This window comes from Mobula birostris, chromosome 5 (genome assembly GCF_030028105.1).
Source record: "Mobula birostris isolate sMobBir1 chromosome 5, sMobBir1.hap1, whole genome shotgun sequence".
In the NCBI taxonomy this organism is placed as follows: domain Eukaryota; kingdom Metazoa; phylum Chordata; class Chondrichthyes; order Myliobatiformes; family Myliobatidae; genus Mobula; species Mobula birostris.
In genome coordinates, this window is record NC_092374.1 from 133,854,320 (window position 1) to 133,877,348 (window position 23,029).

A 23,029-nucleotide genomic window follows, 5' to 3' on the forward strand; every position below is an offset into this window, starting at 1 on the left:
TAAATTTACTTTGAACATGGTTTCATTCTGTGGTGTTTCTAAGAAGATTAATCTGGATTCATGCAAGTTCTTTATTACCTTCCTGTATCCATGAATAGAACATTGCTGTTAACTGGACACAGACCTTTGAAGTTTCGAACTTTATATACACAATATTGTGCACATACAGCAATATCAGAATTTGAAAGTAATCCACTTTTTATTCTTTTCTTTCTCTTGAAGAGAGTCACAGGAATGTAGTGGTTAGTGTGATGCAATTACAGCGTGGGAGTTTGGAGTTTAATACCAGCATCATCTGCAAGGAGACACCCTGTGCAATGTGTGGGTTTCTTCCGGGTGCTCTGCTTTCCTCCCACAGCCCAAAGTCACACCAATTAGTAGGCTGATTGGTCTTGTAAACTGTCCCGTGTTTAGGTTAGGGTTAAATCGGGGTTGTCGGAGGGGGCATGCTGGGTGGCGTGGCTCAAAGGGCCAGGAAGGCCTATACCACACTGCATCTGTAAATAAATGTGTAACTTCAATTTATTACAAGGTACAGCTTTTAAATAAAACAGTCTTATTATCATGTTAGCAATGAAACGGTTCCACATATAGCAGACTGCATCTTACCGGCTGAATCCGGTTTATCACATGCACTCTCATTTGTCCCAGCAGAGGTCAAACTTTGAACAGACTCTTCAGAAATTCTTGGCGCTGCCATGGTAACAGGCACTCCTATGACCTCATCCACCGAAGTCTCCAACAGCTCTTTGGTGTCCAACAAATCTGCTATCTGCAGGCTGCAAACCACAAGAAAATCAGCAATCCTAGTTTAGGCTATACTTCAAGGGACTGAGGCAAACTTTCATCATGGAGATTAAACACTGGCATGCATGTAAGCAGGAGAAAGCATTCTGCAAAGTAGACCAAAGCCATGAATTTCTCAGCCAACTTAAATTCAAGTAAGTTGTTTTCTTTAACCCTTTGCATACTCAATGGATCACTATAATATAATTTGCAGAACACCTTGTCAATTCCAAACTCAATCACTTTCCAAAATTTAAAAGCAACTGGCAAAGCCAATTGTTTTCCAGTTGTTCATTGGACTGGAACTCTCCTCTGTTTTGGTGAAACTTTCACCTTTAATTTCAAATTTCCAGCAGTTTGTTTCTTCACTCTTTCTGCAGGTTTACTTTCTGTGCAGAGAAGCCATTACGGTACACAAATGGTTAGAACCAAATAAAAGTGTACTGCCTTCAAAATGAAAACTGTTATAAAATTTTAACTCAGGGGTTAAGAATCAAGAGTTTAAAATATAGAGCAATCTCTTAATGAAGGAAAAACTTTGCAGTATACATTCTTACATAAATTTGATTGTGATAAGCATTTAGGAAACTATTGTTGCCTGAATCCCTCATGAAGAAGGTGCCCTTTTTCATGAAATACCAAAAACAGATGCATCTCATTCAATAAGCCCTGCTGATATTGGAAATGGCAAAAGCAATTAATTAAGCAAATCAATATGACCAACTATTTGGTGTGTGAAGGAAAGTATACAGAGCAGTGCAGAATGCAGCTTCCAGATCCTGACTGCACTCAATAATCGATTGATCAGTTGATCATCAGCTGAAGTCACTCGATTGAAGCACAAGCCAAGGACAGGCACAGACAGATGTTCCATCACCAGTTAGCTGCACAAGAGAGGCTGCTGTTTGCTTTATTAGTTGCAACATGAGCACATAACAGTAGCAAACATTCGATGGTAAAGCATTCTCAATCACCATCATGCCATGAAGCTGACATAATGGATGGACCTGACGACCTTACCCCTTGCATACATTCTGCAGAGTTGGCGGCCATCGTCAGCTGCTTCAGTGAAGACAGACGATCAGACTTTCAGCACCCACAACATTTCCAAAAGGGAGAAGTTAATTTTTCTAACGCTTTCTTGCTCAGAATCCAAATAATCTAAACAGTTTGGCAACAAACTAATCACCAGAGCATGGCACAAATACCAGGGTATATATTCACCCACACGGTACCATACCAGGGTCTCGTTTCACCCACACGGCATCGGTACCAGGGTGTAGTTTCACTCACACGGTATCAGAAACAGGGTCTCGTTTCACCCACACGGTATCAGTACCAGTGTGTATTTTCACACCCACACGGTATCGGTACCAGGGAGTAGTTTCACCCACACGGTATCAGTACCAGGGTCTCGTTTCACCCACACGGTATCGATACCAGGGTATAAATTCATCCACATGGTACCACACCAGGGTGTAGTTTCACCCACACGGTATCAGAAACAGAGTCTCGTTTCACCCACACGGTATCAGTGCCAGGGTGTAGTTTCACTCACCTGGTATCAGCGCCAGGGTGTAGTTTCACCCACATGGTATCAGTGCCAGGGTGTAGTTTCACCCACACGGTATCAGTGCCAGGGTGTATTTTCACACCCACACGGTATCGGTACCAGGGTGTAGTTTCACCCACACGGTATCAGTGCCAGGGTGTATTTTCACACCCACACGGTATCGGTACCAGTGTCTCATTTCACCCACACGGTATCAGTACCAGGGTGTAGTTTCACACCCACACGGTATCAGTACCAGGGTGTAGTTTCACTCACACGGTATCAGAAACAGGGTCTCGTTTCACCCACACGGTATCGGTACCAGGGTGTAGTTTCACACCCACACGGTATCAGTACCAGGGTGTAGTTTCACTCACACGGTATCAGTACCAGGGAGTAGTTTCACCCACACGGTATCAGTACCAGTGTCTCATTTCACCCACACGGTATCAGTACCAGGGAGTAGTTTCACCCACACGGTATCAGTACCAGTGTCTCATTTCACCCACACGGTATCGGTACCAGGGTGTAGTTTCACTTACACGGTATCAGTACCAGGGTGTAGTTTCACTCACACGGTATCAGTACCAGTGTCTCATTTCACCCACACGGTATCGGTACCAGGGTGTAGTTTCACCCACACGGTATCGGTACCAGTGTCTCATTTCACCCACACGGTATCGGTACCAGGGTGTAGTTTCACCCGCACGGTATCGGTACCAGTGTCTCATTTCACCCACACGGTATCGGTACCAGGGTGTAGTTTCAACCGCACGGTATCGGTACCAGTGTCTCATTTCACCCACACGGTATCAGTACCAGGGTGTAGTTTCACCCACACGGTATCGGTACCATTGTGTAGTTTCACCCACATGGTATCGGTGCCAGGGTGTAGTTTCACCCACACGGCATCAGTGCCAGGGTGTAGTTTCACCCACACGGTATCGATACCAGGGTGTAGTTTCACCCACACAGTATCAGAAACAGGGTGTCATTTCACCCACACGGTATCGGTACCAGGGTGTAGTTTCACCCACACGGTATCAGAAACAGGGTGTAGTTTCACCCACACGGTATCAGTGCCAGGGTGTAGTTTCACCCACACGGTATCAATGCCAGGGTGTAGTTTCACCCACGCGGTATCAGTGCCAGGGTGTAGCTTCACACCCACACGGTATCAGTGCCAGGGTGTAGTTTCACCCATGTGGTATCAGTGCCAGGGTGTAGCTTCACACCCACACGGTATCAGTGCCAGGGTGTAGTTTCACCCACACGGTATCGGTGCCAGGGTGTAGTTTCACCCACATGGTATCGGTGCCAGGGTGTAGTTTCATTGACATGGTACCAATGAACACACATAAAGAGAACAGGAACTATAAAGATCCAGTCTTTGGGATGCTAGATTACAACTCTGTAAATGAGAAAAACAAATTAGAATACTTGTATTGGTTCCTGTTACCTGTAGTCCACTTACAGGTGATGGGATTTAAATAACAGGAACCAACTTACAATAATTGTTCCACAATTTGGTCATTCAGTGTAAGTAAAGAATGGGATTAAACACCAACACAACACATATTTTTCACAGGATTTTCCATCTAACAAGTTGGAACTGATGACTGCAGACAAAATGCTGGGGGAACTCCAGTCAGTAACTAAGGAGGAAGTAAGCATTCAATGTAGTTTCACATTCCTAAAAAGTCTTAGTCTGAAACTTCAATTGCTTATTCCCCTCCAAAGCCCCAACCACATAGTATCACCCATAACTTTCAGATGTGGGGAAATTGTAGCTTAATGTACTTCTGCAAGAACAGTTCAGAGGTTAAGAACGAAAAGAGAACAATTAAGAGTGTCGAAACTTCAGAGTCCAATTGTGGGATGAGGTGCCAGAGGAAGTGGTGGTGGTGGGGGGTGGGTAAATACAATTCCACTTAAAAGAGACTTGGCCAAGTTAATGGGAAGGAAAGGTTTCCAGGGAAATGGGCCAAAAGCAGGAAATAGGACTAGTTTAGATGGGCGTCTTGGTTGGCACAGACTAAGTTGGGCTGAAGGGGATGTTTCAATGTGTACGCGACAAATAAATCTAATCTTTATTACACTATGCCTCTTTGGCGTTTGGGGCCTGGATAACTTAAGAGTGCTCTCGCACTTACAAGTCTCACATTCGTAAGTGCAAGGACGCTTATAGTTATCAAATTCATCCAAGCTGAAGAGACAACTAATGCTGGTCACTCTTGTCTGTTATATCTTGTTCCCTTAACCTCTGAATTTTTTTTGTGGTTGAACGACCAACCGCAACCCCCCCCCCCCCGCCCCCACTATCCGAAATTTGTGGCGTGGAAAATCTGAAGGGATGATGTAAAATTGAATCTATACAAATCAAGGTATTTGTGATTTTCATCATTTGGTCATCCAAAATTAGAAAGCTTGTGGTTCGGAACTTATGTACATTACGTGCATAAAGATCAGCATCATGTTTTCAAAGAGCTGAAAGTAAAAGCATATCATTACTTGGGCTCACAAGGTCTGCAGATGCTGAAAATCCGAGCAGCGCAAACAAGATGCTGGAGGAATTCAGCAGGCCAGGCAGCATCTACGGAAAAGAATGAACATTCGACATTTCGGGCTGAGACCCTTCATCAGGACTCATTATTTGGGTTTGTACACAAGTGTAAGGCGCATCAGTAAATCCGTAGATCGACGGGAGAACATAGAACACTGTAGAGAAGTCATGAAGAAATACCTCCCCACGATCCTTTCTTATGTGAAATGTCTGCATCATTAACAAATCAATAATCTGAAGAACTAATTTAAAAAATCGGACTGGGTAAAGAAATAGAACTAGGGACACTGATGGTCTCCGTCAGTCAGGGTCAACCATGGATGTTGCATCCTGTCTGGCGAAGTTGATACACGACCCAGGGTAGTACAATACAGAGAGTAAGCTGTTACCCATGCAGCAGGCCCCCACTCTCAGCAGCTGATGAATCCAAAGGAACTGCAGAGACCAATACAGTTTGGCACCAGGGGCATCGCAGGAGCTGCCAGTCACTGTTGAACTTAATGTAGGACTGCCTTAGGGACTCCAGCTTGGGATTCTTCCTTCACATTGTTACGCATGGGAGGTAGTAGGGATAAGGTCCCACTACTTATTAAGTACTTCCAATATTGTGCTTCTCAAATTGCCTCTGACAACCGAGTCCAGCTCCTGGCCTTCACATATGCCTCAGATACTAAGCCCAACAAAACCAGGTCTACTGACAGGAGAAAGGGTAAAAGCTGGTTACTCTCACCTTAAAACCAGTTGCTTTCAGTAGATGCGGCTTAGCAACTCATCTAGAAGAAAAACTCCGATCTCAAACCCCTGCTGCCTTATGGCCATAGCTACTCATGGGGAACGACTACTACTACGTCGACTCAGGCCTAGGGGGCCGGCATCGGGCACGATGACAGACTCTCCACTCTCCCTCTCCCTCATCAGTGTGTACAGTTTATCTACAGTAGCCGTGCCGCTGTCTTCTGGGAGCGTGTTGACCATAGTCTTGGGAGGGCGCCCAGGGTTCATCCCCCCATGCTTGGGGTCCCATATGATAAATAGGCTGGCAGGTAGCTCGGGGTGGCGTAGACAATGCCCCGCTAGTTGCAGTCTTCTCGCCTCGATTTTAGTGGAGAGCATCGGTAGGTTGTTATAGAGCTCGACGTTCGTCATGTGCTGCTGCCAACTCACATCAAGAGCCATCCGGAGCCGTTGTGTATAGCAACCATCTAGAGGTTTTCGTATCGCCTTGGTGAGTGACCACGTCTCACATCCCTATGTGAGAATGGACCCTATGACTGCTATGAAAATCCTCTTTTTAAGCCCTCTGGTCAGGTTCGATTTCCAGATATCCTTCATGTCGTTCATAGCCCTCCACATCTCTATGTCCTCCGAACTCATCATTCTTGACCCGAGGTACTTGTAGTCAAAGACTTTCTTAATGGTATCATTCTCTACTGTCTTGAGAATACCTCCGTCGCAGTTAAACGCCATGTACTTTGTCTTTTTAGCGTTCAGGTGAAGTCCAACTTTATTGGACTCAATTTCCACTTTTGTCAGTAGCTGCTGTGCTTCCTCCATCTGGTCAGAGAGCAGGACTATGCCATCTGCAATATCAAGATCTGTGAGCGTAACTGGTCTGACCCTTTTGGTTCGCCCTGGTTTTATGGTAAAACCAAGCTTGTCATGATTGGTAGCTTGACGCAGAGCGTAATCAAGGATGATTATAAAGATGTAGGGTGTCAGTGTCTCCTTGCAGCACACCAGCTAGGAGCTCGAACACTGCTGTTTCTCTGTCTGGTGATACAACTTTCGCCATGGTTTTGGTACAGCTGGACTCTATTGCTCTCAGTAGATGGTCTGGCACTCCATAAGCTTTCAGGATCTTCAGCATTTTACCTCAGTGAATGGAGTCAAAACCTTTGCAAAAATCGATGTAAGCAAGCACAGCTGGTAGGTTGTTCTTCTTGACTTCCTGCATTACTGTTGTGCGCTTCTGCCAAAAACCATTCTGATTCAATCTTAGCTTAGGGTCAATGGTGGTGCGAATCCTGTTCAAGATCATCCGATTGCATAGCTTTGCTAAGATGCAGGTCAAGCTGATACCGTGGTAGTTATCTGTCTTCGTGAGGGATCCAGACTTGGGGACTGGGATAATGTTTGAGAGTGACCACTCTTCTGGTTTGTCGCATTTCATCAGTGCCGTATTACATATCTCCAGCAAGATGTTGTCCAGATCACAGTTCTTCAGGACATCTGGTGGTATCCCATCTGGTCCAGCGCTCCTGCCCTGTTTGAGTGCATTTTTGGCCTTCTTCAGTTCCTCAATGGTGAATGGGCCATCATCCATGTTGACTTGCATTAGTGTCGTGGTTACGTCCTCTTCTTCTTCCGTGATTGTTGGAGGGCTTCCCTGCAGGCTTTTAAAGTGGGTAAACCACGTCAGGACACAGTCCTCTGCTGTTTTACCATTTATTTGACCTGATGGGGACTTCTTCTGTCTACTGATCTCATTGACTAGGCACCATGCTTCTCCATGCTGCATGTCTTCATTAGCAGCTTCTATCTCTCTAATCTCTCAGCTAGTTTCTCTTCCTTCAGTCAGTCACAGGTGGCAAAGAGATTCTTCTTTGCTGTCTTGAACTTGTCTCTTAGCTCTTCTGTTTCGCTCCTTCTAAGTTCGACATGACAAGCATTGACCACACTTCTTGCTGAGACGCCGTCAGGATGTTTCGAGATCCGACTCTTCTTGATTCGCTTCACAGTAGGCAAACTCTTTGTTGCATCTGTGTGTGTGTCTATGAGCCGTTGATAGCGGTTGGTGGCAATCTCTTCCTCACCCCTTTCCAGCGGGCCGAAGCGATTTCTCACCTCCACTGTGTACTGGGCTTGAAGAACAGGTTGTGAGGAGAATGCCTTCCAGTCTATCTTCTCCTTGGGACCTGTGGCTTTGGGTTGCCACAGGCTCAGTCTCACTTGCATTGACACTACTCTGTGGTCAGAACTGACCGAGTTGAAGGTGCTGTAGGCTTCTGTGTTGATCACACAATTACGCCATTTTGTTCTTACAAGGATGTAATGGAGCTGTTTCCTGTAGATGGAGGCTCTGTTTTCATATGTCCACAGTTTATCAGCTCGCTTCTTGGATTGGGTGTTGGCGGCAATGAGACTGTGTTCCTGGATGAAATCAACCACATATTGTCCATTTCTGTTGGTAAAGTCTTGGTATGAGTATGGAACATCTTCCAGTCTGACCTGAGCATTAAAATCGCCGAGCACAGCCAGGAAGTTATGTGCCCGTATTGAAGTGACAGCTTTGTGATGTTTACTGTAGAAGGCCTCCACCTCCTTCTCCTCGCTGCCGTTGTGCGGGGAGTAACATGATGACAGAGGTCGCTGGGTTTCCGTCGAATTCCGCAGTAAGGATTCTGTCACCGACTGAGACTACGCCCCTCAGTGCCTCCTTCGCCTTGTGGTTCAACATCAGCCCTACTCCACCTTGTGCTGACATCGTCGTCGGCTCTCTCCATGCGGACGAGGTGATGAGGTGCATCCCCTCTACCTCTGTGAACCTTATCTCTTCGTCAGGGTGTACATGACAGTGTTCTTGGATCCCCAGGATGGAGATCTCGTATCTGCTTGCCTGTGTTGCCAACTCTATGCATCAAGGCAAGAGGCGGATGGTGCTTGCATTAAAGGTTGAGATGATCGTTTTTACCTTACAGTGCAAAAGAGGCACAGTTCGCTCAGCCCCCCTTGTCGAACTCAACCCTCCTTGTGGGGTTTGAGGTTGCATCTTCATACTGCCTGTCTAGGCCAGGGTCTGGGTGTTCCACAGAGTTCCTGATCACTCCCAGCTCTGGAAGTATAGGGTTTGTTGGGCTGTCTGTCATCATAATCATCTTAGAGAAGGCTTGGGTGTAAACCAGAAACTAACAGGTCTAAAAGTCAACATCACCCTAGGACCTGCTCATCCATGTCCCAGAGTACAAAAGAGAGTGGTTCAACAAATAATAGACATAGTGGTGACCACCTTCCATTTACACTGGAACTGTTGCTACAGATGCGAGGGTGGTGGCGCAGTAGCGTAGTGGTTAGCGCAATGTTTAATGGTACAGCTGACCGGGGTTCAATTCCTGGCACTGCCTGTAAGGATTTTGTACGTTCTTTTGAATCTGTTAGAAAAGATGCATTAAAAAAATATTTGAAGAATATTAACAAGATTGGACAAAGTGGTCAAAGACCACCATAGAGTTCAAAAAGCACAAAATCATTAAAATACTCTATTTATGATAAGTAAAATACAAACATTAGTAGGTGAACATCAATTTCTCTAACTTCTGGTAATTTCTCCCCCTCCCCTTCTCTTTTTTCCCCACTCCCCTATACTGGATTCCCTCTTAACCCTTTCTCTTCTCCTCACTTGCCCATTACTTCCCTCTGGTACCCCTCACCCTTCAATTTCTCCCATGGTTCACTGGCCTCTCCTATAAGATTCCTTCTTTCTTTGCCCTTTATCTCTTCCACCTATACCCTCTCAGCTTCTTACTTCATCCTCCCACCCACCTTTCCCCTCATGTGGCTTCACCTATCACCTCCCAACCTATATTCCAACCCCCATTCCACCTTCTTATTCTGGCTTCTATCCTCTTTCCTCCTTTCCAGTCCGGATGAAGGACAATTGTTTATTGCCAATTGTTTATTTCCTTTCATAGATGCTGCCTGACCTGCTGAGTTCCTCCAGCATTTTGTACTTGTTACTTTTGTTATTTGAGATTGTTCCAATTCAATATTAAGCCCTTGAACCTTGAATGTACTGTATACTCTGCAATTCTTCATTCACGGGGAACAGAAAATTGCTCAACAAAACTACTGAATCATGTTTGCCCACTGAGACTTTACATTGAATGTAACAGTTTCTGAAAACCACCTTTTTATCTCCTCCTCCTCTCTCTCTCTCTCAACCTCTTTCTCTAGATGTATCTGCACTTTTCTGCTTGGTTTCTTTTCCTTCTCTATCTACATCAGCCTGTTTTTAAAGTAGTTGCTTTCCTGATAATCTTTACTCTGCACCCTACCACACATTCCTTCTCTTCTCTCACCCCACCACCTTTCTGCAGCATAAACGTGTTAGTCTTCTAACTCACCAATTCTGATTAAAGGTCCTGAACCCAAAAAATCCAGTCAGTTTTCCTCCTCATTAATGCTTGACTTGTCGAGTGCTTCTAACTTGTTTCTATTTTTTAGTTTTGTATTTCCAGCATTTGCTTTGAAGGCTTTTGGCATCAACTGGTCTTTTCCTTAAAAATCCTGTAAGCGGACTGAAAAGCTTGAGCATATAGACATTAAGAAAGAGGATGTGCTGGAGCTTTTGGAATGCGTCAATAAGCGTGGATAAGTCACTGTGTTCGGACGAGATGTACCCCAGGCTAATGTGGGAGGCAAGGGAGGAGATTGCTGAGCCTCTGGTAATGATCTTTGCATCATCAATGGGGATGGGAGAGGTTCCGGAAAATCAGAGGGTTGCAGTTGTTGTTCCCTTATTCAAGAAAGGAAGTACAGATAGGCCAGGAAATTATAGACCAATGAGTCTTACCTTCAGTGGTTGATTAGTTGATGGAGAAGATCCTGAGAGGCAGGATTTAAGAACATTTGGAGAGGCATAAAACGATTAGGAATAGTCAGCATGGCTTTGTCAAAGGCAGGTCATGCCTTATGAGTCTGATTGAATTTTTTGAGGATGTGACTAAACACGTTGATGAAGGTAGAGCAGTAGATGTAGTGTATATGGATTTCAGCAAGGCATTTGACAAGGTACCCCATGCAAGGCTTACTGAGAAAGTAAGGAGGCATGGGATCCAAGGGGACATTGCTTTGTGGATCCAGAACTGGCTTGCTCACAGAAGGAAAAGAGTGGTTGTAGACCGGTCATATTCTGCATGGAGGCCGGTGACCAGTGGTGTGCCTCAGGGATCTGTTCTGGGACCCCTTTCTCTTCATCATTTTTATAAATGACCTGGATGAGGAAGTGTAGGGATGGGTTAGTAAATTTGCTGATGACACAAAGGTTGGGGGTGTTGTGGATAGTATGGCGGCTGTCAGAGGTTACAGCGGGACATTGATAAGATGCAAAACTGTGCTGAGAAGTGGCAGATGGAGTTCAACCCAGATAAGTGTGAGGTGGTTCATTTTGGTAGGTCAAATATGATGGCAAAATATAGCATTAATGGTAAGACTCTTTGCAGTGTGAAGGATCAGAGGAATCTTGGGGTCTGGGTCCATAGGACACTCAAAGCAGGTTGTGTATTTAAGAAGGCATATGGTGTACTGGCCTTCATCAACCATGGGATTGAGTCTAGAAGCCGAGAGGTAATGTTATAGCTATAAAGGACCCTGGTCAGGCCCCATTTGGAGTACTGTGCTCATTTCTGGTCACCTCACTACAGGAAGGATGTGGAAACCATAGAAAGGTTGCACAGGAGATTTACAAGGACGTTGCCTGGATTGGGGAGCATGCCTTATGAAAATACGTTGAGTGAACTTGGCCTTTTCTCCTTGCAGCGACGTTGGATGAGAGGTGACCTGATAGAGGTGTGTAAAATAATGAGAGGCATTGATCGTTTGGATAGTCAGAGGCTTTTTCCCAGGGCTGAAATGGCTAACACGAGAGGGCACGGTTTTAAGGTGCTTGGAAGTAGGTACAAAGGAGATGTCAGGGGTAGGTTTTTTTTTAATACAAAAAGTGGCGAGTACGTGGAGCAGGCTGGAGGCGGATATAATAGGGTCTTTTGAGAGACTCCCGGTTAGGTACATGGAGCTTTGAAAAATAGAGGGCTATGGGTAACACTAGGTAATTTCTAAAGTAAGTACATGTTTGGCATAGCATTGTGGGCTGAAGGGCCTGTATTGTACAGAACGTTTTCTATGTTTATATGGATCATGTATACAGAAGTAGAGGCTTTGCCCCAAGTAGATAGAACACACGAGTGAGCACTGTTTTTCAATTCTACTTTCCTTTACCACAGGTCATCCCTGACTCACAAACGCCAGACTTATGGATAGGCCATACATCTAGCCAAGTGTTGGAGAGACCAATGGGATGAACGTGGATGGACCTGCCCGGGCTGCAGGCATATCCTGCCAGGTGGGAACGGGGCATTCAGTGTTCACTTGGGGAAAGAACAAACTGGACCTGGACAACTCAGACACATATATTTTTCTCTTTGTGATTATGTTTTCCTGAAATCATAACCATTTGAGCTATTTGTGCTATGTGCTGTTGGTAATGTGTTTTGCACCTTGGCCCCGAAGGAACACTGTTTCATTTGGCTATATTCATATATGATTGAATGATAAGTAACCTTGAACTCGAATCCTGAACTTCTATGTCCCTTCTCTCCCCAGCAACCCCTTTCTCCCAACCCCACTGAGCCACAATAACTGGGGGTGGGGTTGGACCGAGAAGAGCTGGAAGCACCGAGCAGATTCACTCTCTCCCTCTCTGAGGCAATGAGGCTGACTGGCAGACATTCTTTAAAGATGAAAGGTCTTTTAAAGATTAACTTTATTTGTCACACGTACATTGAAACATACAGAGAAATGCATCGAGGATGTGCTGGGAGGCAGCCTGCAAGCCCCATCGTGCTTCCGGTGCAACCATAGCATGGCCACAACTTACTAACCGTAACTATGGAATGCAAGAGGAAATCAGAGAACCACACGCTCACGGAGCAAACGTACAAATTCCACACAGGCAGCAGCAGGAATTGAACACCAGTCTTTCAAACACGGGTACTGTAAAGCATCACGCTAACTGCTAATACTACTGCGCCACGCTCTGAGTTCAGGTCCTGAACGGTTCTCCCTTTTGTAAGCTGAGCAGTTCCTGCACAACAGAGGGAGGGCAGTGAAGATTCATTCATATAACTCCGCTCACTTCATTCCTGTTTAATTTTGGATTTGCTCTTAGAGTGATACAACTCATCATTTGCAGGTAATTATGAATTTTAGAATTCTCTTCCCAAAAGAGTCTTAGTCACTGAGTATCTTCAAGATACAGATGTACAGTAGAGTGCTACTGTCTCACAGCTTTCCTGGCCTCTGTCCCCGTTCTCTGTAGAATGTGTGGTCCTTGCACATCGTACCTGTGACTGTCTTCTCTGTATGTATTTCCTCTAAGTGACCCATTTTCCTCCCACCTGCAAATTGGAGCAGTTTGGTCACTTCCTTCACTACGGACAGACAGCCTAAGTGGACGTGGATGGTTATTGAGTCAGGGTGCGGCAGAGTTCACGGACACCTGAGGGAGGGGGAAAGGTGGATTAATGGAATTGCTCTGACAGCCAATGGGCTCCTTCTTGGTCAAAAAGGAAAATATGGAAAAAAACAAATAAATATCTAATATTTATAGGAAATCTGGGGATTTAGGATTATTGGTGGAATGTTAAACATAAGCCTGAATCCTACTGAATGGTAAAAAAAAAGGTGCACGGTGCCAAGGACCCCAATCTTGTACCCTTATGTAAAATACATCTGCACTAATGCTGCAGCACAGTTAGCATTAACACTATTACTGTGCAGGGACCAGGGTTCAGTGCAGCCACTGCCGGTAAGGAGTTTGTACATTCTCCCCATGACCATGTGGATTTCCTCTGAGTGCTCTGGCTTCCTCCCACAGTCCAAACATGAGCGGGTTAGTAGGTTATTTGGTTTCAAGTGTAATTGGGTGATGTGGACTCGTTGGGCTGGAAAGGCCTGTGTTCTATCTCTAAATTTTAAAAAATATTAATAATGCAAGAGTGATTAATGCTCTGACTGCAGTGCAACCCAGTCTGCAAATCCCAAGCAATACAGCCCAAGTTTCAGTAAAGATTTCTCAATAAACAATTTCTGTTTTTATTTTAGATCCTGGTGTTAATTAGAAAAGCAGTTATTAACACTAATCTTGAGTTGGTAAAGCTTAAACCTCAACACCATGACCTGTTAGTCAATGGCCTGGAGATGAAAGTATAATTGGCAAAAGGCCACTTCCATGGAAAAATTACTGTTTGCATTTCTGCTGGAAAGGTACAGTTATTCAGATAACGATACATAATGCAGGAATAGAATATGGCCATTAAAGGCAGTTTATGAAAATGGAACAATGTCATCAACACTGACTCAATGCTTGTAACAGAACTACACAAGGGCAAAACTGTGGTGATCTGATTTACAATTCCAAACATCATGAAAAAGACAACATTGTTTAAAAGCAAAATAGGATCAATAATGAAACTTTCAACTATAAATATCAGGCACAGTTAACAGAATCTACAGATTTGAAAATATGACATTCAAATATGTGCATCATCCATGAGTGTTTTTAAAAAAAGGCTTGATTTCCTTACTCCCCATGTCCCCAAATCCTCATTTAGAAATACAGAAGAAAGTGGAAATCCAAACCTGTCTGTGGTCAAAACAAATGGTGGTTTCCCAAATTTAACATCAAGTTAGATGAGTTTTTTGGACCCTAGGCAGATTACAGAAGAGGAGGTGTTTGCTGTCTTGAGGCAAATTAGGGTGGATAAATCCCCAGGGCCAAAGTTGTTCCCTTGGACCCTATTGGAGCAAGTGCAGAAATTGCAGAGGCACTAGCAGAGATACTTACAACATCTTTAGCCATGGGTGAGGTGACTGAGGACAATTGGAGGATAGCTGATGTTGTTAAGAAAGACTCTTAGAATAATCCAAGAAATTATTAGCTAGTGAGTCTGACATCAGTAGTGGCAAAATCATTGGAAGATATTCTAAGTGACTTCATTCTAAAGTATTTGGATAGGCAGGGTCTGATTACGGATAGTCAACATGGCTTTGTGTGTGGTAAGTCATGTCTAACCTATCTTATACATTTTACCAGGAAAGCTGATGACAGAAAGGGAGTGGATGCTGTCTACATGGACTTTAGCAAAGCCTTTGACGAGGTCTTGCATGGGAGGTTGGTCAAGAAGGTTCAGTCACTTGGCAATCAAGATGAGGTAGTAAATTGGATTAGATATTGGATTCACAGAGGGAGGTTGTGCATGTTTGCCTCTCTAACTGGAAGCCTGTGACTAGCAATGTGCGGCAAGGATCAGTGCTGGGTCCATTGTTGTTCGCCATGTATTTCAATGATCTGGATGATAATGTAGTAAACTGAATCAGCAAATTTACAGATGATACCAAAGTTTGGGGTGTACTAGATAATGAGCAAGATGATCCTGGTTTGCAGCTGGATCTGGACCAGCTGGAAAAGTTGGCTGTAAAATGGCAGATGAAATTTAATGCAGACGTGTAGGGCACTGAAAGTGACATCACAGGTAGATAGGGTTGTAAAGAAAGCTTTTGGTACGTTGACCTTCATAAATCAATGTACTGAGTACAGACATTGGGATATTATGTTGAAATTGTATAAGATGTTGTTGCAGCCTAATTTGGAGTATTGTGTGCAGCTTTGGTCACCAACCTACAGGAAAGATGTAAATAAGACTGAAAGAGTGCAGAGAAAATTTACAAGGATGTTGCCAGGACTTGAGGACCTGAGTTATGGGGAAAGGTTGAATAGGTTAGGAATTTATTTCCTAGAACGTAAGAGGAATTTTTCATTTTAGCTTTTTCATTCAAGCTTCAGATAAAAAAAAGAGAAAATATCAATAGTAGACATTTTAGTGATGCAAAATGGAAGGGGATTACAAAACAGAATAAACTCCTAATACTATGCCCAACACTGAAATGTCAAGTTAGTAATTAAAAGAGACATTAATCCAGAACTGCTGGCTTCCTTCCCTCTGCACATCTCTTCAGGTGGACACCGGAGGCATCAGCTACTCTATCCTATTCTGTTCCTGCCCAGAAGCTCTCCTGACAGAGACGGAAAAACTTTAGATAAGGAAACCTTTTCCTTCTTCTCAGGACACAAGAGAGACCATTGTGGGGAATTTAACCTTGGCTGCACGAGGCGTGGAACAGGAGGAGTTCAAAGCTATTTGGTTGTTGGGGGACAAAATTCACTACAGACGAGCTTTCAATCCTGTCCTGTGCTTGGAAAGGGGGGCAGGGGAAAAGTGATAAGGCTGGTACTGTGGGGTTAATATCGTAAATTAGCACAAGGCACTTTATACAGATTAATCAAAAGTGACTTCTGATCACCTGGTCTGCAGGCAAGTTGACAAGAAAATTGTACATGGAGCGCAGTGAGCATCTCCCAATGCTCCCTGCCACTATGTAACCATTCCCAACCCCCCACCACCCCACCGGCTGCAGTGAAGGGACCAGACATTTTACTGAACAGGCAGTAGCTCCTCTCCCCAAGTCTGCAGTCTCCACTTATTCATCACTGAGCAGAGACAACCCAAAGCGCCCTTTCCTTGAGCTGCGATTGTAACAAGGGCTGGCATTGTTTTTACTGTGTTCCAGCGTTCTTCAGACTTCAGACTATGCTCACAGACAAATTCAGTGTAGGTCCGGTGGGTGGCAGTGGGCGCCGCTCACGAGTTCCACGCATGTCCTTCGAACTGGGAGTCCTCAGCACAGAGCAGCCTGGACCATAGGGCAGAGCTAGTGGTTAGCGACGGGCAAACTTGGGTGGGTGTGAGACACAGGGGTGATAGGAGCCCAGAGCAAAAAGCGGTGGGAAGAGTGAGAAAGGGAAGATTTAAAGCATTGAAATCTCTAATAATAGCTCCATGCTCTCTAACTGGAGCACTGCTGCCCTGTTTGAATTTTCTAACTGCACAGGAAGAGGTAATTAATTACCATAAGGCCATTCAGCCCTTCAAATCTGCTCTGCCATTCGATCATAGCTGATTTGTCATCCTTCTTAATCCCATTCTCCTGCCTTCTCTCTGTAACCTTTGACACCCTTACTAATCAAGAACTATCACCCTCCACTTGAAATATAACCTATCAATCTTCACATTAAATATACCAAATACTCTATCAATTTGGGTAGCAGAGTGGAGATACATCTCTACCAAAGGAGGTGTTAAGGCGGTCCTTCCCTCTGCTAGCCTGCAGGTCACCCTTGGGCAAGGTGCAGTACTTGCTTAGCCCCCCCTTCCCCCCCCCCCAACCGATCAGGATCAAGTGAAGCCATGGGAGCAGGTGGTGGGTCATACGTCACAAGTCCATAAGACTGTTAAGACATGGGAGCAGAATTAGGCCATTTGGCCCGTCGAGTCTGCTTCACCATTCAATTGCGGCCAATCCTTTTTTCCCCTCTCCTCAGCCCCTCTCCCCGGCATTCTCCCCATAACCTTTGATGCTTTGTGCAATCAAAAACCTATCAAGCTCTGTCTCAAATACACCCAATGACCTGGCCTCCACAGTTGCTTGTGATAATAAATTCCACAATTTCACCACCTTCTGGCTAAAGAAATTTCTCCTCATCTCTGTTTTAAATGGATGCCCCTCTATCCTGAGGCTGTACCATCTTGTCCTAAACTCCCTCACCATGGGAAACATCCTTTTTATACATCTAACAACAGGAATTCTGCAGATGCTGGAAATTCAAGCAACACACATCAAAGTTGCTGGTGAACGCAGCAGGCCAGGCAGCATCTCTGAAACGTCGACTGTACCTCTTCCTTTAATACATCTACTCCGTCTAGGGCTTTGAACATTCGAAAGGTTTCAGTGAGACCCCCCCCCCCCCCCATCATCCTTCTAAATTCCAGCAAGTACAGACTCAGAGCCATCAAACGTTCCTCATATGATAACCCTCTCACTCCCAGAATTATCTTTGTGGATGCGACCACTGGTTACGTGACTGCTGAGGCCAGGCAGACAATCTCTGAAGAGTATTGATAATGGCTGCGGTCACCTGTCTTCTAAAGGCACTGCCCAGAAGGCGGCAGTGGCAAACCCTGTCTGTAGCAAAACTTGCCAGTACATACATGGTCATGAGACCACGATCACCTATGCCATACCACACGGCACATGACGATGATGGTGATGATGACGACTCTATCAAGCTCCAGTTTAAATATACCTTCACAGCCATCCGTGACAATGAATCCCAGATTCACCACCCTCTAGCTAAAGAAATTCCTCCTCATCTCTCTTCCAAACAGCTTCCCTTTTATTCAGTGGCTGTGCCCTTTGGTCCTGGGCTCTCCCACTATTGGAAACATCCTCTCCACGTCCTCTCTATCTAATATTCAGTAGGTAAATGTCATTCTTGGAACAGTTAACTAATTCAAAATAAGCACTTTATCAAAGAATGTAGCCTTGAAAATTGTCTTTGTTTCACTAGTTCTGGTAACCCTCCCCAGGTCTCAGTATCTCTCTGTTATGCTTCAAGCTATTTCTTTGAACTCCTTCTTTGGCTCAACATCAATTATTTTGTCTGACACCAACATCTGTGAAGCAAATTGAACGATCTTCCCCTCATTAAACAACACCGTTGTGGACAATACTGTTCTGTATTGTGTGTTTTCATTTTCAGATTTACTCATGACAACATCACCTAGGCAGAGAAGGGAAGCTCGGTGATTATTTTCCTGGTATAAACTCACCTGATTCACTTACTTTCACGAGGGCGAAAATCTGCCTTCAGGGATCTGGGAGGCTCCAGACCCCAACCATGTGGTCGACACTAATTGAATGACCATTTACTTCCCTACTGTGACACAGAAAGAGTCACTGAGCTATACAACATGCACCCAGGTCCTTCAACCCATCTCATCCATGCTGATCATGTTGCTCAAGTGAGTTCAGCATTTGAAGGCTCTGAGCATTTCAGTTACTCACTGGAGTTCAGAAGAATGAAGTGGGATCTCATTGAAGCGATGTGGGGAGGATGTTTCCAGGACTAGAAGGAATAGCCTCAGAATAGAGGGATGTCCCTTCAGAACAGATAAGAAGAGGAATTTCTTTAGGTAGGGGTGGTGAATTGGTGGAATATAAGGACACAGACAGCTGTGGACGCCAAGTCAATGGGTATATTTAAAACAGATGTTGATAGGCATTTAATTAATAAGGGTGTCAAAGGTTACGGGGAGAAAGCAGGAGAATGGGGGTTGAATGAGATAATAAATCAGGCATGATGGAATGGCAGAGAAGACTCAATGGGTTGAATGGCTTAATTCTGTTCTGATATCATATGATCTTTGTCTAATTTGCCTACATTTGGCAGTTGGCCCATATCTCTCGAAACACCTCCCAGCTGTTCTGTGAAAGAGCTTCTAATCAGGACCTTTGAATAAAAATCTTCTCTATCACTTTAGATCAGGGGTTCCCAATCTAGGGTCCATGGAACCCTTGCTTAATGGTATTGGTCCATAGCATCAAAAAGATTGGGAACCTCTGCTTTAGATCTATGCTTTCTAGTTTTGGACTCCCCTACCGGGGGAGAAACTGTGGCTATTCATCTTATTTATGCCCCTAATTAAATGATAAACTTTAATGTCATCCTTCTTATAGCTGGGCATCCAGAACTGTACACGGCATTTCAAAAGATGACATCTATTATTAAAGATACCGACCAGCTAGGACATGCCCTCTTCTCATTACTACCATCTGAGAGGAGGTATAGGAGCCAAAGTCACACATTCAAGATTTGAGCAACAACTTCTACCGCTCCGCCATCAGATTTATGAACGGACAATGAATCCATGAACACTATCTCAGAATTCCTCTTTTAAACTTGAATTGAATTTACTATGCCTAGTCCACATCACCCTGATATAGAGAGATCAATGCTTTAAAATAGAAGTAGGTTGAAGATCATGAAGAGCGGGATTATTGGAAAATAGTAGCAATGAAAAGTATATAGCAAACAATAAAGGTGCAGGCAACATTCACAGAGCTCAAGGTGATAACTAGACCATAACTAGACTTTTTTCTTTACAATGTCTTACTAGAAAATATCATCTCCTTATAAAGCAGGGGTTCCCAACCTAGGGTTCACAGACCACTTGCTCAATGGTATTGGTCCATGGCATAAAAATGGTTGGGAACCCCTGTTCTAATGCTCTGGTTCCAACTCTGCCCATCAGTGTTCAGAACTTTGAGTGGGGAAAAGGAGATTAATTCACCTTCATGCTGTTATGTTTCAAGCAGAAGCAACATGCAATGTTAACAGCCATCATCACCTTTTAAAATGCATCTAGAATCAAAAGAAGATCATGGCAAGGTATAATCACACAGAGGGGATAAAAAGAACTAAACCCAGAATGTTATCTTAATTAAGTGCCCTGCCATTAACTTCCTACATGCACAGCACCTTCACCAGATGAGGGGTTTGTATTGTAAACATTACCTACTCAATAATGGAAAGCAGAAAATATCAATATTGAAGCTTGGTAATAAGGGTCTTGCTTTGTCTGACAGCGCAGTTGGCAAGCCAGAATTATTTTATTTTGTTTCACAATGTGCTGATGACATTCATTTGATTTGCTTAAAGCTATCTGGATAGTATAGTAACACAATCAAAAGACCCTTCATCATAATTGAAATCAGGGTGGTATAATGATGTTTAAAGAGGAAAATATTTTGCATTTTAATTTAATTTGGTAGATTTAAAGCAGAGGTTAATAGTTCTTGACTAGTCAGGGAGTCAAAGTTCATGGGGAGAAGGCAGGAGAATGGGATTGAAAAATTAATCAGCCATGATGGAACGGCGGACCAGACTCGATGGGCCAAATGGTCTAATTCTGCTCTTGTGTCTTATTGTTTCATCTTGCTCCAGGATTTGCAGTGATACTGCACAAAGCATTGTGATCATGGTGGCCTTCAATTGTCCAGTGTTGTGGACATTCAATCACTGTATATATTTAAGAATAAATTACTGGGCACAAAGAAATACAACAACAGAAATGAAATAAAACAACAGATATAGGGAAATTTGGTGGTAGTAATGCAAGATATTAATCACAGGCTTATCAAATGATGGATCAGTTCAAAGCGCCAGATGAAGCTTGTTCGACAATCCTTTGGCGTTTAAAGGCCAATTTGCCCCCTGACTTCACATACAGCTGGGAAAACTAATCAGAGGGTTTGCTGTAAGAACCAGCCTTTTCTCCAGTTACAAGCACGAAATGAAACATGCAGAAATTGGTCCTTCGCAGAAGCAGGACGTTCATTGCATTACGGCCAACCGATTCCAAGGCACAGCCGGTAAACAGGGCAAAGAGATAAACCATCACCCACCACCAGAAGGAAGAAATGTATTTAACCGTTCTGCACTAGTCAAGCACAGGAGTTCCACCACCTTGATCAACACAATCCAGAGACTGAGGCAACATTTCAGAGAATCCAGTTGATTCAACCACTTTGATTGGAGCTGCACCCATAGCGCGGACAAAACCAAAACAAAGACAGAGCATTGAGTGGCAGACGAGCACTTAGTACCATTAACAGAGCCCACATAGGAACTAATTTAAAACTTTTCAACAGGCATCACTGTCAGACCTGTTTAACAAACAAGGTTAGGGACAAGAACAGCTTTGCAGCACTGAAGCCTCAATGTTACAGAGTCTCAGAAATTAATAAGCATCATCACTGCTTCTTGGGCGGATGTCAACTCCTCAATTGACAATGAAGCTTCCACACAAACTGAGACTGCAACACTGGCGTTCTACGTGCTAACTGATGTTTGTCTGAGTTACAGCACAGAATTTCCAAGACTGCCCTGAAAAGGAGGTCAGTTTAGTTTCAGGCTATGGAGTTAGCGATAATTTCAGAATCAACCTCCGTAAGATCTTGTACCAATCTGATACATGTTAATTAGGAATAAACTGTACGCTTATATAACGTCCCACACCACACTGTGAAATATTTCATCAGAACATAAGGCTTGGCCACTAAACCTTCAAGTATGATAACAGCAACTTTGGAAAAACAATTTCTCTCTCTTTGGGAGATGCATTATTTCACTGAAAAATACAACTTCTCTCGGTGAGGATGAGCAGATTACAGTTATTGCACAATTACTGATGCAATTTCAAAGAAACAAAAACTTTTCCTAAAAACAGCACATTTTGGATAAGTGTAATTTTTTGTAAATGAAGACTTATAAAGCAGACATCAACAGGCCCTACAGAGCAATTCTTCCACACCCTCCAGCATGTCCATCTACATTAATCCCGTTGGTCTATGTCCCTCTGATCTTTTCTATCCATATATCTGTCCAATAATCTTCTTACTTACTGTAATTGAATCCACCTCTACCATCTCTTCTAACAGCTCATCTCATATGCCCAGCACACTGTGTGTGGAAAGACTTCAAACCGCCTTGTAATCTTTCCCCTCTCATAATAAATGCATGAATCCTAGTTTTGGAATCCTTTATCCTGGGAAAAAGACTGTGACAATCTACAGTATCTACGTCCCTCATAATTTTATAAACCTTTATAAGCTCACTTGTCTCTCCTTATAACACAAGCCATTCCCCCCCCCCCCCCCAATCAAGGCGACATTGCTGTGAACCTTTCTTGCATGGTCTCTAGTCTATGCACATCCTTCCTTTAGCACAGTGATCAGACCTACATAAATAATTGAAATGCAGCTTAACCAACAACCTCTACAAATGTAACTTGACATCCCAAGTCCTACACTGACTGCCTCAACTGGTGAAGGCAAGTACATCATATCAACACACACAAAGAGACGGAGGAACTCAACGGATCAGTAAGCATCTATGGAAATGAAGAAACACTCGACATGTCAGGCTGAGATCCTTCACTAGGACAGACTGTGGAGTTAGCAGCTATCTCTGAATCAGCCCATGTACACCAGAACACCATTTGCTTTCTTCACCACTGTCTTCCTACGTCGCTGTGTTCAGGGAAATATGTATTTGTATCCCAGGGTCTTGCTGTTCAATAACATTCCCCAGGGCCCTGTCATTCACCATATATGCACAGATGGCCCAGCATGGCTTAACGTCCCACAATACATCACTCTACACTTGCCTGCATCAAATTCCACCAGCCATTTCCTTGTCCACTTCCATAGCTGAGCTTGTAGGAATACCTGTTGCCATTGGTGAACCATAAGGTTGATTCCTGTCCACTAAAAATTCTGCGTTGCTAGCCCTATGATTAATATCCTGAGTGAATGTTTTGAAAGGAAAAAAGCCTTCCAGTCCAATTCACTTGTTATTAATTCATTTTAGTCAACAATCTGCAAAATCATATTTG

At 43.9% G+C, this 23,029-nt stretch overlaps 2 protein-coding genes across 6 annotated transcripts in view; one reads left to right on the forward strand and one right to left on the reverse strand.

Annotated features, from left to right (window-relative positions):
• The window catches only part of klhdc3l (kelch domain containing 3-like), a 182,605-nt gene that overhangs the window by 155,720 nt on the left and 3,856 nt on the right, over positions 1 to 23,029 (forward strand). The window contains exons 10-11 of one of the 3 annotated variants that reach the window (XM_072258724.1): positions 11,900 to 12,018; positions 12,279 to 13,687. In XM_072258724.1, the coding sequence (XP_072114825.1) occupies positions 11,900 to 11,977 (78 nt within the window). In that variant the 3' untranslated portion in view covers positions 11,978 to 12,018; positions 12,279 to 13,687. Of the gene's footprint in view, positions 1 to 11,899; positions 13,691 to 23,029 lie in introns of those variants that run through there. The other 2 variants (XM_072258725.1, XM_072258723.1) reach the window with 2 other exon arrangements.
• epb41l5 (erythrocyte membrane protein band 4.1 like 5) overlaps positions 1 to 23,029 on the reverse strand; it is a 204,997-nt gene that overhangs the window by 46,218 nt on the left and 135,750 nt on the right. For all 3 annotated transcript variants that reach the window (XM_072258719.1, XM_072258718.1, XM_072258717.1), the window contains one exon: positions 610 to 779. In XM_072258719.1, coding sequence (XP_072114820.1) covers positions 610 to 779 — 170 coding nt within the window. The remainder of the gene's footprint in view (positions 1 to 609; positions 780 to 23,029) is intronic.